This window comes from Seriola dumerili, unplaced genomic scaffold (assembly GCF_002260705.1).
Source record: "Seriola dumerili isolate Sdu_G_001 unplaced genomic scaffold, Sdu_1.0 BDQW01000716.1, whole genome shotgun sequence".
Taxonomy (NCBI): domain Eukaryota; kingdom Metazoa; phylum Chordata; class Actinopteri; order Carangiformes; family Carangidae; genus Seriola; species Seriola dumerili.
Genome location: NW_019174971.1, coordinates 228951 through 245457, shown reverse-complemented (window position 1 = coordinate 245457; position 16507 = coordinate 228951). Strand labels below are relative to the sequence as shown.

At 42.1% G+C, this 16507-nt stretch overlaps 2 protein-coding genes across 2 annotated transcripts in view; one reads left to right on the top strand and one right to left on the bottom strand.

The window, feature by feature from the left end:
• Window positions 1-1639: 1639 nt before the first annotated feature.
• On the top strand, window positions 1640-2534 carry LOC111236752 (beta-crystallin S-like). The gene is made up of 3 exons (XM_022765605.1): window positions 1640-1648; window positions 1762-2004; window positions 2262-2534. The coding sequence occupies exons 1-3, from the start codon at window positions 1640-1642 to the stop codon at window positions 2532-2534; spliced, it is 525 nt and encodes a 174-aa protein (XP_022621326.1).
• Window positions 2535-3429: 895 nt separating this feature from the next.
• LOC111236738 (potassium voltage-gated channel subfamily H member 3-like) overlaps window positions 3430-16507 on the bottom strand; it is a 29162-nt gene continuing 16084 nt past the window's right edge. Inside the window, exons 8-15 of the mRNA XM_022765589.1 lie at window positions 15398-15775; window positions 14810-15009; window positions 13893-14142; window positions 10214-10428; window positions 6016-6290; window positions 4820-4929; window positions 4637-4689; window positions 3430-4191 (exon numbers count right to left, since the gene is read on the bottom strand). Of these exons, the coding sequence (XP_022621310.1) occupies window positions 3430-4191; window positions 4637-4689; window positions 4820-4929; window positions 6016-6290; window positions 10214-10428; window positions 13893-14142; window positions 14810-15009; window positions 15398-15775 (2243 nt within the window). The remainder of the gene's footprint in view (window positions 4192-4636; window positions 4690-4819; window positions 4930-6015; window positions 6291-10213; window positions 10429-13892; window positions 14143-14809; window positions 15010-15397; window positions 15776-16507) is intronic.

The window sequence follows — 16507 nt, the reverse complement described above, 5'->3', positions numbered from 1 at the left end:
ACAGTGGTGGCTGAGATGTGTGTGGAGTGGAGTGGCAGGAGTGTGTCACCAGTGTCCACTGGTGAGAAAAAGTTGTTTTAAAGCTTAGTTTCATTGTGTATGAAATGTGTGACATTTTAATTGAAATGCCATGTACTATGGCTGCAGGTAATGATTATTTTCATGACTGATAAATCCATTAATCGTCCAGTCTGTGAAAAAAGTGGAGAAAAAAATTTAAAATCTACTTTAGTTTCCTAGAGTCGTCATCAAATGTTGGGTTTTGTACAACCAACAGTCCAAAGCCCAAAGATCTCTGATCGATTATGTTAAGGCAAGTAAAAGAGGAAACATCAAATGTTTGATATTTTCGCTTGAGCACTTCCTTAAATGATTGATTATTGGTTATTTATTTTCTGTCCATGATTCATATATGCCCTATTTTCTAAGTTCATCCCACTCAGCATAGAGATTGTTCTATGTTCAGACATATCACTTAGAAAACGATAGAAAACTTGGACCTGTGTGAAGAGCTTGTTCTCTTTTCACTGTGGAAATGCTGCCCCACTGTGGTGCCTCTTGTAATCATGTGTAAGTAGCATCCTGATAATTCAAAGATCCACACCAGACATGGTTGAAGACGTGTAAACGCTCTGCTTTGAATAATATTTTGTGTGTAGTAAGTTTTTTTCCTCCTTCTCTGTTATTGAAGAATCCTGAATATTAATTTCAAAAGTTGAACTGCTGAACACCAGATGTCTCCCACTTCAGTGAGAAGTCACTGTGTGCACAGGTTTCCACGTCACACTTGTGTAAGTTGCATTTTGGGCCATGACTGACTCCAAATCATCTAGAGCATACGGAAGTGAAGGGAAGTGACACTAAGAATAACAGATTTTAGCATGGAGGTGGGACTTTAATTGACTTTCTTAATCTTTTTTTCACTATCTATTTCATTTGATTACAAAATATGCTTTCATTATGTGCATAAAGGTGCACTAAGGTAATACACACTCATTTTTGCAGTCCACATATTCTGAGTTTTAATCAAAGTGAGGTATCCTGAAAGTAGAAAGAGATAGCTTTAAGGACAAGGTTGGCTTCACATTAAGATAAGAGGATCAATGAGAAGAAACACTGGCATCTAGTGGCTATTAGAGGAACTGCAGCTAAAGCTACACCAGTCCTCACAATGCATACATTTAGTACTGTGTATACCAGCTGAGACTTGAGCTAAGTGCACAAAAAGACAGAAGGTTTTGTTCAGTCTTGTGCAACATTCCTAGCTGGTTAAAGAGCCACTATAATGTAGCATTTATATAATCATCAAATAGAGGTCCTTAATGTTTGTACTTATGTCAGGGTGTGTTTGTGTTTGTGCAGATCTGTGTGTGGTGTGTTTACGGTTGGTCAGTGGTTGAGGTCTTTATGCAGTGTAATCCCACAGCCTCTTTCTGGAAAACATGAGCAGCAATGGAAACACTGACTCAAATTTTGGATCTCATTCTCATGACAAAGCAGTTGTACCATTTACAGAGGGCTCGGCAGGTATAAAAGAGAACGAGGGCACATATGAGCACAGACATACACACACATCGATAGTATTTACATTATATAACACACACACATAACACACGGGTGGAGCACAGCTAGTTTCAAGATGGGCAGGGTGAGTAGAAGTGAGATTCAGAGTTGCATAAAATTACAGTTATGAGTTAGCGTTTCCAAGCACAGATTTTTGAATGATTTATTATCAGATATCATTCACCTACCACCCCCCAGATCATCTTCTATGAGGACAAGAACTACCAAGGTCGCAGGTATGAGTGTGACAGTGACTGCACCGACTTCCACTCCTACCTGAGTCGCTGTAACTCAGCCCGCGTGGAGAGCGGGACCTGGGTGATCTACGAGAGACCGAACTTCTCGGGTTACCAGTACGTCCTGGCCAGAGGCGAGTACCCGGACTACCAGAGCTGGACTGGCTTCAATGACAGAGTCAGCTCCTGCAAGATGATCCACTTTGTAAGCCTGCGAACACAGAATCTAGATTTCTAGAAGGCAGGGTTTAAAGATACAGCAGTTCCAGTTTGATCTCAACCTGTGCAGATTCCTCCATTTTGACACATTTTCAGGAATATCAGCCTGTATCCCTATTCCCTCCCCAACCATATTTTCTCCATGTTTATCCAGCTGGTCATCAAATTACCAAATCTCCCATCCCTTATCTTTTCTGTTTCTCCCCTCTACCTGCTGTCTTCCTCTGCATCTTCTTCACTCAGGCCAGCGAAGATCCTTACAAGATCGAGCTGTATGGTAAAGGGGACTTTGGCGGCCAGGTGTTTGAAGAGACTGAAGACTGTCCCTCTGTGCTGGAGAAGTTCCACTGGAGGCAGGTTCACTCCTGCAGGGTCCTGGGAGGCTGGTGGGTCTTTTATGAGCATCCCAACTACAAGGGCCGCCAGTACCTGCTGGAGAAAGGCGAGTACCGCAAGTCGGTGGACTGGGGCGCCATCTGCCCGACTGTCCAGTCCTTTAGAAAGCTCATTGAGTAGCCACTTAGCTTTTATTCTGTTTCTTTTTATTGATTTTCTTCCTCTGGTTGCTGATTGGCCTTTGATTGACACCTGAAAAGTCCAAGATGCAGCTGCAACCATGGTTACAATAAACCTGAATGAAAAGTATTACAATGTTGTTTCATCACTGTGTGAGTGTCTGGCAATGCATGTGCAATGTACTATATCAGGGATGTTTTTCTTGAGTTTAGTCTGAGTGACCGAAGCACAGTTAAAAGGAAATAATAATAACATTTTGCAAAATATTCTACTTTGTTTTAGAAATGTGGATGTTTGAGTTGTGTCACAGTGGACTGACGCAGCCTGGAGTACACAGCTACATCACTGCATGTGGAGAGTTAAAGCACTGGATGGGTTGTTGAGTTACTCCAATGGAAACCAATAGCTGTCTGCAACTTTAGAAAACAAATCATCCAAAAATCTAAACCTCTAAAGCTCAGCGTGTCTCTGAAATTGGTCACTAGTATTTTAAAATGGCAATAAAATAAAAGTCCCGAAAAACAGCGGCAGGAGATTCTGGAGAAATCAGGATGAGTACTGGTAGCTAACTAGGGCAATCTCACATATAATATGATTCATATATATACTTAACTTTAAAAAAGAGTTCAGTCGTCCTGCTGTTATATCAGTCCGTGTGTCAAACAAGTCAAAGTGAAACTGTAAAACAAACTCTTTTATTATCAGGTCTGCTTACACCTGGTGCTCAAGATCATAGTTTAGAATAGTTTAAAATCGATGTAACTCACATGCCAAACTTTAGGCAAATGTTTGTCATGCAGTAAGTTGTGTGGCATGCTGGTCCTGTCTGTCAGTCCCGTGTCAGTGTCAGGGTCTTCTTCTTCTTCTTCTTCTTCTTCTTCTTCTTCTTCTCTGTTCACACCGACGGCTGTCCTTCATTGATGAAGCTGAGCTGGGCGGTGTCTTCCCCCCACTCCATCTCCTGCAAGTTCAGGAGGGGTTCTTGAGGGTGTGAAGCCATGCTGGAGGGCTGGGGAAGGGGCTGGAGGCGAGGCTGGGAGAGGGAATGAGGATAAGACCGGGATATGAAGTGGGACTGGGGCTGAAACTGGAGCTGGGAGTCAGACAAGGACAGGAGGTGGTGATGGGACTGAGGCTGTGTTTGTGGCTCACCACCAGGTCCTGATAAGTCTACTAAAAGGGGGACGATGGATGACGGGTGACTTGATGAAGAAAGAGAAGGGATGGAAGAAGATGAGAAGGGATGTGGCACAACTGTGTGCTCATGGGGGGAGCTGTTGAGTGACGGGGGAGCTGAGCAGTGAGAGAGTGGATGAGCTGCACTGGTCTGATGAGGAACTGGAGGATAATGGCAGGTGACGGTTCGGGAGGGTGAACACTGAAGTGCATCAAACTCTCCTTGTAACACCTTCATGCTCAGCTGAGGATAGGGCGGCTCGGGTGCCATTATAGGTGGAGGATTTTGATTGTCCACAGGTGCATGTTGGGTAAGAAGGGGCGGGGCCGGGGAGCAGCTGTGTGAAGACACGCTGGGAGGCGGAGTCAAAGCACTGGGTATCAGCAGAGCAGCGGGGTTGTGGAAGAGAGGTTTGAGAAGACGCGTCATTTCCTGCAACTCCTGGCTCACAGCAGTTACCTGACGGGACAGGGCGCTCATCTGAGGAGAGGGAGTCAGGTGGAAGAGTCATGAGTGATGTGTGTCAAACATGATAACTCACTACAGAGCAGCAATCTGTCTAATCAGTGTGTTTTTGGTTCCAGTGACAGAAACTATGATCTTACAACAGCACAATAACCAATAAGTAAAAGATTGATTACGTGGAACAACAAACTTTTCCTTTTGGTATCTTTTACAAAACGTTTTCTCCAGTCGAACCATGTGACTAACTTTGCTGATTTCATAGGATTCAAGGATGAACACCTAGAATTTTTTTTTTATTATAATCTTATCATAGACTGATAGGGTTAAAGTTAACATGTCAAGTCAAGTTAGCAAAGGCATTTAAACCGGGCATCACAACCAAAAAGTATAAAATCAAGTCCACATTCATAATCAACAATGTCACAGTTTTTCTTCGTAACACCAGTATTACCAGCCTCACCTCATGTTTTAGCTTAGCAATAGTCTGCATGGTGTCACCATCATCATGGGCCCCTGTGGACACATACATGCATACATACTGAGTGAATAGGGCTTCAGCAGCTGATATTTAATGCTTTGGTTATTCGTTCAATAATTTATCTTTGAATCTCAGATGGGGCTGATGTTTGCTGTGTGTGTTAACCTGAGGTAGCTGAATCAGGGCTGGGTAAGAATCTCTGAGTCGCACTGGGAGAAAAGTCAAACTTGTGAGCTGCGGCGCTGTGGTTTTCTGCCTCGATGCCGTCCACAAACCTGAGGACAGACAGGAGGAGGGAGTCAATGAGTTTCACACCAAACGAAAAGTTAACAAATTAAGAACTGTGGCATTAACTTTTTGATTTGTAATTTGTAAACTTCAAGTTGAAGTATGGAGAAATTACCACGGTTGATCCCTTTGGGAGCATGAATGTATTCAGTAAAATTGATGGATGATTTGCTTAGTAGCATATGAGACATCTTGTGAGCAAGCTGATATTTTGGCATCAGAGTAATGCTGGATGAAAGATCATGTAGCCTGTGAGGATAATAAACATGCTCTGTGAATTTCATGGCAATCTCACTCTTAAATTTAGTTATTTATCATTTATCAAAGTGACAATTTTGCACAAACTTACAGCGTGGTTATGTAGCAGTTATGACAAACAAATAAAAAAAACCTGCTGATCTCAGAAAGTGACCTGCTTCCACTTTCTATAAACTCTATTAAGCTCATCGATAAGTCAAATTGAAAATCATGACTTGCATACTGAACCTTCCTGTAAATGGATCATGACAGAGAGTGCTTATGGAAATGTTATCCAGCTGGCAACAGTCAGCAGGTCAAAGGTTGATGGAGCGTTGGGGAGAAGCTGCACACTGCTGCATACTAATTACCAACCAGTCTCTGATACACTCATAATAATAAAGCTATATCTGACTGGAACCTCTCCTTCATTCACTACAGCAGCACTGACAGGTGTGGTGTTAGATCACACTAATTTTGTCTAAGATTTATATATTTTTTGCAACTAAAACTCAAATTGATCAAAAAAAATAATCAAGATATTAGTTGATTTCTTCTTTACTTCTGTATTGCTGCTGTTTCCCCAACATATCTGTATCTAACTGACACAGTGACACAATTTACGCTCGTGTGCATCCTCACACAGCTGTTCCAAAATAAAATTATTTCCCCAGCCCAGCGTCTGCTGCCACCTCCCCACACAGGTGCAAATTAGCCTGTTTGTGTTTATGAATAATTTTAGAAGTCACAAGGAATGCAAATTTCCCACTAAGGACAACTTTCTACCACTGAATGAGCTAAGTGCCCCATTTATAAATCAATAAATGGTTCCCTACCGAGGGCTGAGGTCCGACTGCAGGCAGCTGAAGCTCACCACAGGGATCTGCAGGCTGGCGGGCCGAGTGAGATCGCTCGCCGGTCTGAAGGGTCTCGGCGGCAGCAGTGGGGAACGCAGAGGGGAGCGCAGAGGGGAGCGCAGACCTCGGCCCAGCCTTCCGAGAGCAGGCATCTTGGGGAGAGGGGAGTGCTCCCCCTCGGACCCTGATCCCTCTTCGTCCTCCTTGATGGAGGCAAGCTTCTTTATGATTCCTCCGTTGCTCTCGCAGTCTGCCTGAAGAATGGTAGAAGTTCAATCATTTGTTTAGGACAGAGAAAGAAGGACAACAATTTAAGAATCCACACAAAGTGGGTTTACTTTCATGTGACTGGTGAAAACATGATGCTAGTGTTTACCTCAAGGTTGCAACAGCATTAATCCAATAAATATTTTAATATTTTGGTATATTTAAATGCCCCCAAATTGACTATTCTACTGTTAAATCACTAATCCATTGCTGAAGTAGAAAAGCATTGATACAGAGGAGTGTACAGAGCCAGCATGTCCATGTGGGCAACATGTGGTTCAGAGACATTCTGTCATTTCATTTTGTGATTGAGAGATTGGAAAGCTGCTCTCAAACAGGCCCCAGGTGTTTCTATATCTATTTTTGATTTCCCACATGATGGTTGTATGACAGCCAGCAAGAGTGCAATAGGTTACAATAAGCTCTGTTGATATTATTTGGTTCCAAATAATAATAATAAAACAACATTTAGAATTGATTTCTTTTCGGTGGAACACATCTGAAATAAAGAATCAAATACTTGAATCTTTTCATGCTGACAGAGATGGATGTAATAGTATCATTAGATGCCAATTACACTGTATCGTTAGATGCCACTGCCTCAAAACACTTCCCAAAGAAAAGCAAATATAAACAGTATGGAAATGGGACACAGCTTGTGAATCACTGAGCTCAGAAATTAACAGCAGTTTTGAAGTGTTGAAATTCTTTAACCAGAAGGGGGAGCTGCTGAGCCATCGAGAGGCTTCACTCCGAGTGGGTAGTTGCATTTCACAATGGCTGCAATGGTGCTGATGTCCATTCAGTTTATCAGCTGCGCTGCAAGAGATTCATTCAAAATCAAACAAGCATCGACTCCATTCACTCACAGACACGTGAAGTCCTTCTGAAGGTTCTTCATGAGTTCAGATTTGAAAAAAACATTGATGACCTCTCTAGATGTTCATGACTCCTAATATCTAAACAGATTGTCCTTTCAAAGTAAAATTCCTGCAGTCAGCATCTTGTTGCTGGTGGCAATTAGGGGAATATTTCCTGCACCTTCTCTGGACTGAAATTTAAAGCTGATTAAAGCACTGGCAACCAAACCCCATCTCCTCTTTTCCCTTTTTTTATTCCCTTCTCCTCCTCTTCTCCCCTTCTCCCCTCTCACCACCACCCTTCCCCGTCTCTCCCCTCTATTTGTTGTCATCTCCATCCAGTCTTTGGCTCACGTGCCCAGCTGGTATTTTTAGATCACAGTGGTTTAATTTTAGCAGTGGTTTGCCTGGAGGGGTCTGAGTGGAGAAACGCACTGTTTGGAATTCTAGTGTGTGTGTGTTTATGTGTGTGTGTGTGAGCAGCACGTGCCACCCTTGGTATGCAGCATGCCACAATAAGGGCATCAGCCAATTATGTGTGTGTCTTTGTGGTGTAAAGAAAGAGAAATATGTGTGTTCATATATGGTGTTACGTGTGTGTGTGTGTGTGTGTGTGTGTGTGTGTGTGTTTGGCCTGAATTCTCCTCTGTATCATTCAGCAAGGACAACTATGATGTGTTTTGGTACATTGGTGTGTCAGAGTGTGATGCTGCATGTGTGACGGTCCGCAGTGTATGTGTGTGTGTGTGTGTGTGTGTGTGTGTTGTCTGTGTGTTGGCACGTGAATACAAATATCAGCAAGGTTCTTCTTTTTCCTTCCCCCTGCAGCTTCCTTTCATCCTGATGTTTTCTTGTCTCGTCTCCATCTGGTTGTTGCTCTATATTTATCCAGCCAGGGATGACCCCACCCCTCCCCGACCCATCTGACAGCACTATTTTTAGTCCCATGACACGCTTGCTGCAGGATCCTCTACTGCTCTCGCTGTATGTATATATGTGTGTGTGTGTGTAAGGTGACATATATGGAGCTTTATCTGCATGGCATCTAAGCATATATTTGAGTTTTATTTTCAGGCTTTTTTTTGTCACTGTTGTCATCTAGTGTTAGTGCTACAAAATTCCTCACATATGAGAATCAAAGTTTAGCTCCAATTCTCCAACATAGTTTTACTTTCTGTCTTAGTTTCTGATATAAAGTGTAAAACCAGAAACAAACACAATGAAGCTTTATTTCACTACAACGCCACACAGGGATTGAAATAATTTTTCTTCTTCTTTTTTCTGCCTTTGATTTATTTATTGTCTCTACTGCACTTTTTCTTTTCTTAAAATTGGTGCTATTTCTTATTGCTCTGCGGCCACGTTTATAGTGTAATTTCACTATTATGTCTTGTAAACGTTTCTGTCAATTCTGTTCTACTCTTGAACTGATTATATTTTCCTTTGACTGTATTATATGATAAGATAAGATATGATATGGCAACATACAGCACTATTGGAGACAAGCTTTTTAAATGAAAAATTGGACTAAGAGACAAACAACTACAGGCAATTTAGAGTCATCAATTAACCTGCATGTCTTTAGATTGTGAGAGGAAGCCAGAGTTCCTGGAGAAAACCCACGCAGGCATGAGGAGAACATGCAAACTCCACACAGGAAGGGCCGAGCCGGCCGGCAGGTTCGAACCAGAACCTTCTTGCTGTGAGGAGACAGTGCTAACCACTGCACCAACCTATCTATTGTATAGCAGATAATATACAAGTGTATAATGTTACACTTATTACTGGGAAGCTGTCAAGGTGCATTAAGAGTATTCATGTCGCAAAACAAAACATGAAGCAGAACTTACTATGACGTGGCCAGGTGTTAACACGTTGCTCCCACATTGGCTGTTATACTGAAGCCAAAATCCAGGTCATTTAATTATGATATAGTGTCTAGGTTCTCTTGGATCTCTGCTCCAATTAACAGGCTTACTCACAGTGAAAATGTGACTCAGTTACTTCCAGAATATGCTGGTTATTCATGTGTACGCTACAGCTGAGATCCATCTGTAAATCCCTGGCATCTGAATTGTCCATGTTTAGCTCATGCCTCTATCTGTTGGCTGCATCTCAAGCAGAAGCGGTGGCTTCCTCCTCACTCCCCAGTCCAGATGGCTAATCCTTTCCAAGTGCAAAGCCATCACTCCGGCATTGCGTAAAAATGTTGGGTGGAGGAGGTCACTGCACAGCCGAGACTAATCTAAAACACAAAAGGACTCGTCTCGTGCATGTTACCCAGAATTTTCTTCAAGTCATTTAGAACATGAGACAATTCACCTTCAATGCACTCCTTTGCCTAGCTGTATGGTAATATTAATAATGATAGTAGTTTACAAATGGGAAAAAAAACCCTGGGCTGCATTTCAAGGCAGCGACTATAAAGATTCTTCATTGGAAGTGAGTTGCTGCCCCAGTTGAAGGTCTAAAAGTATCTCAGGGTCTTGCTCTCAAGTAAGCGTAAGATGGAGCTCCGCTGGCCGGATGAGCATGAGCAACTTTCAATATGCCAGTCGAGCTGTATTTGCTGACTGAAAGAATGAGAGATAAAACCAGCCATGATGACTTTCCTTTGGGTGTCCAGGCTAACTTAGAGATAGCGCAGAGAAGCGCAGACATCCATAATTTCCATCTTGTTGAAAGGAGCCATTTGAAGATGTTTGGGTATCTGATAAGGACGCCTCACAGCATGTTCAACTGGGATGAGACCCCTGAGAAGACCCAGAACACGCTTGAGGGATTACATATCCCATCTGGCTGGGGAACATCATGGTATCCCCCCAGGAGAAGCTGGAGGACGTGGCTGGGGGAGAAGAACATCTGGGATACGTTGCCTTGCCTGTAGCCACCACAACCCGATAAGTGGCGGGAAATGAAAGGATGGTTGGACATGCAATCCATCATATATGCTGACATACTTTGTTTCAGAAATCATGTTTAAGCTTCGGGTACTTGACATTAATCAAATGATTTAAATGGACTCATTCAAGTATCAGTCATCATCGTACCTCAATGTTGTGTCCTTCCCGGAGGTTGTACGTCAGATCGTGCTGGATCTCAGTGACAAACTTTTGGGCATAGTCAGGATAGAGACAGAGCACCTCGCGGAGGCCTTTGAGGCTGATGTACTGCAGGTCGCAGTAGGTCAAGGCCTTCACACAGGCATTGGTCTTTATCACTTCCTCCTGTGTCAAACAGTCAGAGCCAATCAGATCGCCCCGACCTGGAAAACACAAGTAAAATTCATTTTACATGATTAGTACCCTTGCCAGAGAGGTTATGTTTTTCACCCGTGTCTATTTATTTGTCAGCAGGATTGTGCAAAAGGTAAGCAAGTAGCCAAAGTATGAGGAGGGTATCCAATCAACCTGTGCGGTTATGAAAATAACTTCTGCAGAAGTCAATGAAATTATCTTCCTACTATATATTCTAACACAGCCTAAGGATTGAGGTGTACTGTTAGACAATTTTTATATTCGTGTTAAACTGTACACTGTGGGATACAGATGGACTGCTGGAGATGAGAATAGAAGCTCTGTGTTATGCTTTTTATTTCTCTACCTCACTGCTTTCTCCAAAGCTGTAAATCCAAAGTGGCAATGCCAAAACAATTTGTGTGTGTGTGTGTGTGTGTGTGTGTGAGATAGACAGAGAGAATGAAAGAAAGAAAGAAAGAAAGAAAGAAAGAGAGAGAGAGAGACAGAGAGAGAGAGAGAGAGAAAACAAGCAGGATCAAAAGTAAAAAGAAAAATAGGATGTGTGAGCATTGTGTGACGATCTGCATGCATGAGAGAAAGCAAATTGTTCGGGTGTCTATTAGAGATATCTAAGTGTGTTCGTGTGTTCACAAAGCTACACAGGAGGGAGAGGAGGAGAATGTGCGTGTTTGTGCTTGTTTCAACATCCACATGCATGTGCTTATGCTGTACATACACAGCAGGTACACCATGCTAATGAGTTCTGCCTCTTTCCTCTGTAGGCAGCAGTCGCTTCATTATTTACACCAGTTTGATCATTAATATGAGAAACAGTGTTGCCAATTTGCTCCCTCTGCTTTATATGAACCAGAACTGAATCCAGTGGTGTGAGTCTGTTTGTGTTTCTCCATTCTGTTTCATCCATGTCATCCAGGATGGAGTATCAGTGTATGTGTTGTAAAACTAGGCTCTGGAGAGGCTCTTATTCTGGAGGAATGACTCTGAAGCAGGCTTCTGGTTCTAGCTGTTTAATCAGTGTTGTATTTTGTTGATTTTTCATTGTATGAATGATGTTTTCTGGACTTTTTGAGTTGCAGTATTTTGACTGGATGGGGCTGTGTCTGTATATTTATGATCTTTTGCTGATATTTGTACATGAATTGAATATTATAAGATTATAAGCGCTGAGGTGTTTAGTTGTGAATTTCTATAGTTTGGTTTGTCAGTATCATTCAGCCAAATTTTTTCTGTCATTAGTATAAAACGACATAACAAAATAGTGACTAAAAGCTGCAATAAATGTTTTTTTTATGTCAAGAATGGATCAAATGAAAATATGTGACGTAAAAGGTGACAAATCCACACATAATTATCGCAAAGTTTGCAGTTCTACAGTTTTTCAGCCTCTTCTAGCTCTTTGTTTTGGTTTTCTGGCCCGAGCTGGTGAATATAGTTGAGCATTTAGCAGCTAAAGAGACAGATATTTCCTTTAGGAGATGATGAAGAACAAAACAGAGCTAAAAGGAGAGTGAACACTGGATTTACATTCATAAGATGACCAGAATCACAGCTCAAAATAAATGTTAATATGGACCCATGTCTCCTGGATGCGTAAATATGCAACTGTTTGCTAACACATTTCGCCATAACAACTTTATAAGGGGATATTATGCTAATTCTGTTTTCACAGTTTGTTCCACTGCTGCTAAGTGGCAAAATAAATGCACAAATTCATTCATTAATTCATGCATTAATACTGTTTATGGATTTCCTGTAGGACTTCTGGTTGCTCCCCAAACTGTTCCATCAATCTCTGGGTCACGCTCCATCTGTCACCTGATGGTGTATGAATTGTCTGCCCACAGGAGCAGTTTAATAAGGGGATAATTGCAGTTTTTATCATCACTGGGCTGCTCTTCTTCATTACGTCCCTCTTCATAAAAGCTGGCTGACTGTCTATTAAATGCTGGATGTCTAATAACTTGCTCAGTGGTAAAAGCCGTTTCTCATCTTCTGCTCATAATGCTCCAAGCGGACTCCAAAATAGTCCAAAGAGAAGAGATCTTGTATCTTCCTTCCTCTATGCTTAAGAAAAAGTTTCACAATTTGATTGTGAAAAGTCTTTTTTTTACATATTAAAAAGCACTTCATGGTCTCACTCCAGCATATTTTGTGAATTTCATGCACCTACACACAAACTCAGTCTTATATCCTGCAACAAATCTGTACAAGCAGTTTGTAGAACTGCTTCCTGAAACTTATTTGCCTAATAGGTCACTTTAAATATCTAACTCAATCTAGAAATTAGTATTTTTGCTATCAAGTGCTTTTAAGTTTGTGTCTCGTGACTTTTTTGATAAAATTTTGGCTGGCTTCCTCTTCTCCATCACTCTCACCACTTTCCCACAAGTTAATATATTCCCATATCTGTGCTCCCTTGTTGTTCCTGAAGTATGCTTGTTCTTTTTCCATGTGCATAATTATTCCTGTGCTAAACCTAATACTTTTTCTGTGTATTTTTTGATGGTGCCATCAAATCAGTCTAGGGTGGTAGATTACCAACTAAAGCTTCATCAGCTGAACCTCTGACATATCTGTTTCATCTTGGATATGAAAAATTAACCTCTCCCACTAAAATGTTCCATTTCCAAAAAATACTTGGATGAGGGCTGTAGTGTCCATGGCTGGGCAGCTGAAGAAGGTTTTATTGACTCAGCTCCAGTGGGGAACCTCCTAGGAGGGATATTTGGCACTTAACACAATGGTGACAGTTGCATCTCTTCTCCTCCATCTTGTTCCTACTGCACTCGGACGAAGAAGAGTCACTTTGCTGCCGGAATCTAGGAGGGCTTCCACGGTTTGGAGTCCAAGACAGAGAAGCCCTTCAAGATTCAGGTAGAAAAATGACTCACTCAGACTGTCGGCCCAACAGGAGGCACAGGCCACTAATGTACTTACCTACTTCTTTAACCTTGTTCTGGGCAAGCAGGAATAAAAGAGGGTGGAAAACAGATGGATGGAGCCAGCCCTCCCATATAATCTCACAGTGGGAATGGGTGCTGTCCATGGTGCTGAACCTCAGTGGCATTGGCTGTGTGATGTGGGATGTGTCTGACATGTATTGTATTACATATTATTATGATTTTATTGTTTAATATGTGCATTTCTACTGCTTATGTTTCAAAACTGTATATTCTGATTATATTATTTCACTCCGATTAATTAAAAATGTGATATTCAATATGAAATCTAACAAATCTATCTAACAAAATGTGTATAAAACATAAGAATTTCACTACAAAGAAGCGTAATAAATACAGTTAGGTTTTCCCTTTCATTAAGATTGAACCACTACGAGTTTTAGACAACTGATATTGATAGTTTCATTCTTTATATTGATGCAGATACCGGCTGATTTTTGAGCCACTGTTCAAAATCTTTAAATTTTCATATACTGAAAAAAATCAAAAATGTCAGTTTAGTTCTTTACCCAGAATGGCCAGCACGGTGTTATCCTTCAGTACTTCCATGGAGCCCGAGCATACAAAGTAGATAGCCTGGAGGGCGTCACCCTGGCGGATGAGGAACTCCCCGGGTGCGCAGAAGGACGTCTTGATGATGAGGGAGAGGGAGCGCAGACACCCCCTGCTGGCTGATTCAAAGAGCGGCAGCTGCAGCAGCTCCTTGTTCAGGTGCATGGCGATGTCGGCCCTCAGCTCATCTGGGAAGTCCTTCAGCAGCTGTGAAGGGAATGAGAAGGAAAAGAACTGACCTCTGCAGTGAAACAAAGGCACAGAAACAGAGACACTTGGATTGGTCCAGCAAAGAGCTCCTTTCAAGGTTTAAAGTATTCTATCTTTGTTCATTTACTCACTTCTTACCCTTAACAGCAAGTGCAACAGGGAAAACTTTACAAGGTAAAAGTTGTGGGTTATTACCTTAAAGGATTCCACCATCATCACCATCATGTTATGTTTTTTTAAAAGGATTATCTAGATTTGTATCCATGGTAAAATACACCAAGAGTGATTTTAGTGTCTATGAGGCCATTAATCCATGAAATTAAGATAGCTGCCACAGCATGATAGAACCCAAAGCAAAACCCAAATCCTCTCAATGACTTTGAGCCGTTTCTTTAGTTGGCCTGAAGGGCAAGTCAGCGGATTTGCACTTTCAATTTTAGAAGCCAATCCAGCTGATCCTATTGTAACTGACAAGGTCAATCCAAGCCTCAGAGGTCATATACCCTTTGCAGAAAGTTAAAGGAACAGCCATTTAGAGTTACATAACACTGATATTGGACACTGATATCAGTCAGTCTGTCACATTGTCTTGTGGTAAAGATATCTAATTGGTTAATGTGTCTAAATTCATTCAGTCATTCATGATACGGTGAGTCCCTCCTACCTCACTGACGTCGATACCGTTGTTGACAGACCAGGTCGTCTGGAAACATTCCATCATGCGTTGCTCGAGAGCCTTGGGCAGCCGGTGCACCCGGATGAAGTCCTTCAGGTCCTTGGTGCGAGTGTGGTAGAGGGAGCGGCGTGAGTACATCCTCTGGATGATGGCGGTCACATTACCAAACACCACGGCATGCATTAATGCTGCAGAGGTGACGGACAGAGACAAAAACACCAGGAAAGCCTGTCTCAGTGAAGACTTCTTGCAACAGTTCAGTTTTAGTGCCAAAATGGCACAATATCATTGTGCAATAACATTGTGCCATTTAAGGTTATGGTCTGGTGAAATTTAAACTGTTTTCATTACTGAATAAGTGAATACGCTCTTCCCAAAACTAAGAGAAATAACTCTTTCTCAACAGTAAAACTGCTTAGCGTCACGGTGAGCCATTGTCTGCCTATGGAAACATTGAAGATGCCAAAACTCATGATTAGTGCTACAGCCAAGATCGTGTTTTTTGCCTTTGGCTTTATGTCTTGCTGCTGCACTCAGACTCAAAGTGTGAATGGTTTGGTGTGGTGTTTTGCCCACCTCCAATCAGCATGGTGCAGATGGAGAAGATCTTCTCAGAGTCTGTGTTGGCTGACACGTTGCCGAAGCCCACGCTGGTCAGACTGCTCAGAGCAAAGTACAGTGATGTTACATAGGAGCTCCGGACAGATGGGCCGCCACTCAGCGTCGTGCCCGAGACGTTCACTGTCCTCACTCTGGTCCTGCTGCTGTTCCATTGGCCTGAACCCAGCAAACCCGCCCCGTTCAGTGGCTCCAACCCCGAGCCATTCAACTGGCTGTAATTGGTCAGCCCTGCTGTCACGGTGCCTTCAGGCGAATCAGAGACTCCCAACAGGGAGGTCAGCGGTGCCAGGAAGTATGGCGTTCCCAGGCGTTTGGCAAGTTCATGGAGCCAGCCTGGTGGGGGAAGAGGGACAGTCCAGAAGAGTTTGTCAGTTTAATGAGAATGCATCCATGCTTGTTAGATGACCTTTACTAGCAGGCTTCATTAGCAGCTGTAACAAGGCTGGAAGGGCAGAGTAATTACTTCACTGTTGGTGTTTGTGTATCTGGTAGTACAGGCCACACAGTGCAGGCGTTTCAGATAATGTCAGCTTACATTTACACATGGAGAAAATTATTTATCTAGCTTTTTTATGTGTCCAACCCTCATATTTTAGCAGCTGTTTTATTATGTTACGTCCCTGTTCAGTACCAGCGCCTATTGTAATGGACATCAAATAATAATTAGTCTACACCAATGAAATAGTATTGTTTTAAAGTTTGACTTTGACCAGCGTTGCAGACAGACACACAAATATTGAATATTAATATATTTACATGTAAACCTCACTTTCTTGATCTTGGTATAATATTAACATATTACATTCAAAGATTAAAAGTTAGTAACAAAGGTTATTCGTTATTATCATAGGTTATTTACAACGTCTGAGATGCCTCCAGATGAAGTCACTCAACCGCCTAACACACATTAGAATTAAGTGGCAGCTACGATGTTGACCTGATGGCAGATGTGACCACCAGGCATGCTCTGTCATATTCAAGAAAGTCAAGATGTCAGAACCCTAAATGGTATTAAAACGGATCAAATAAAAATAGAGGCAAACATCTCATTGTCGACCCAACCAT

What these genes read in the sequence shown, in the direction of transcription:
- LOC111236752 (XM_022765605.1), top strand. An exon ending in CCTGCAAGATGATCCACTTT is followed by an intron (nt 2,005 to 2,261) that starts GTAAGCCTGCGA and finishes TTCTTCACTCAG; the next exon opens with GCCAGCGAAGATCCTTACAA.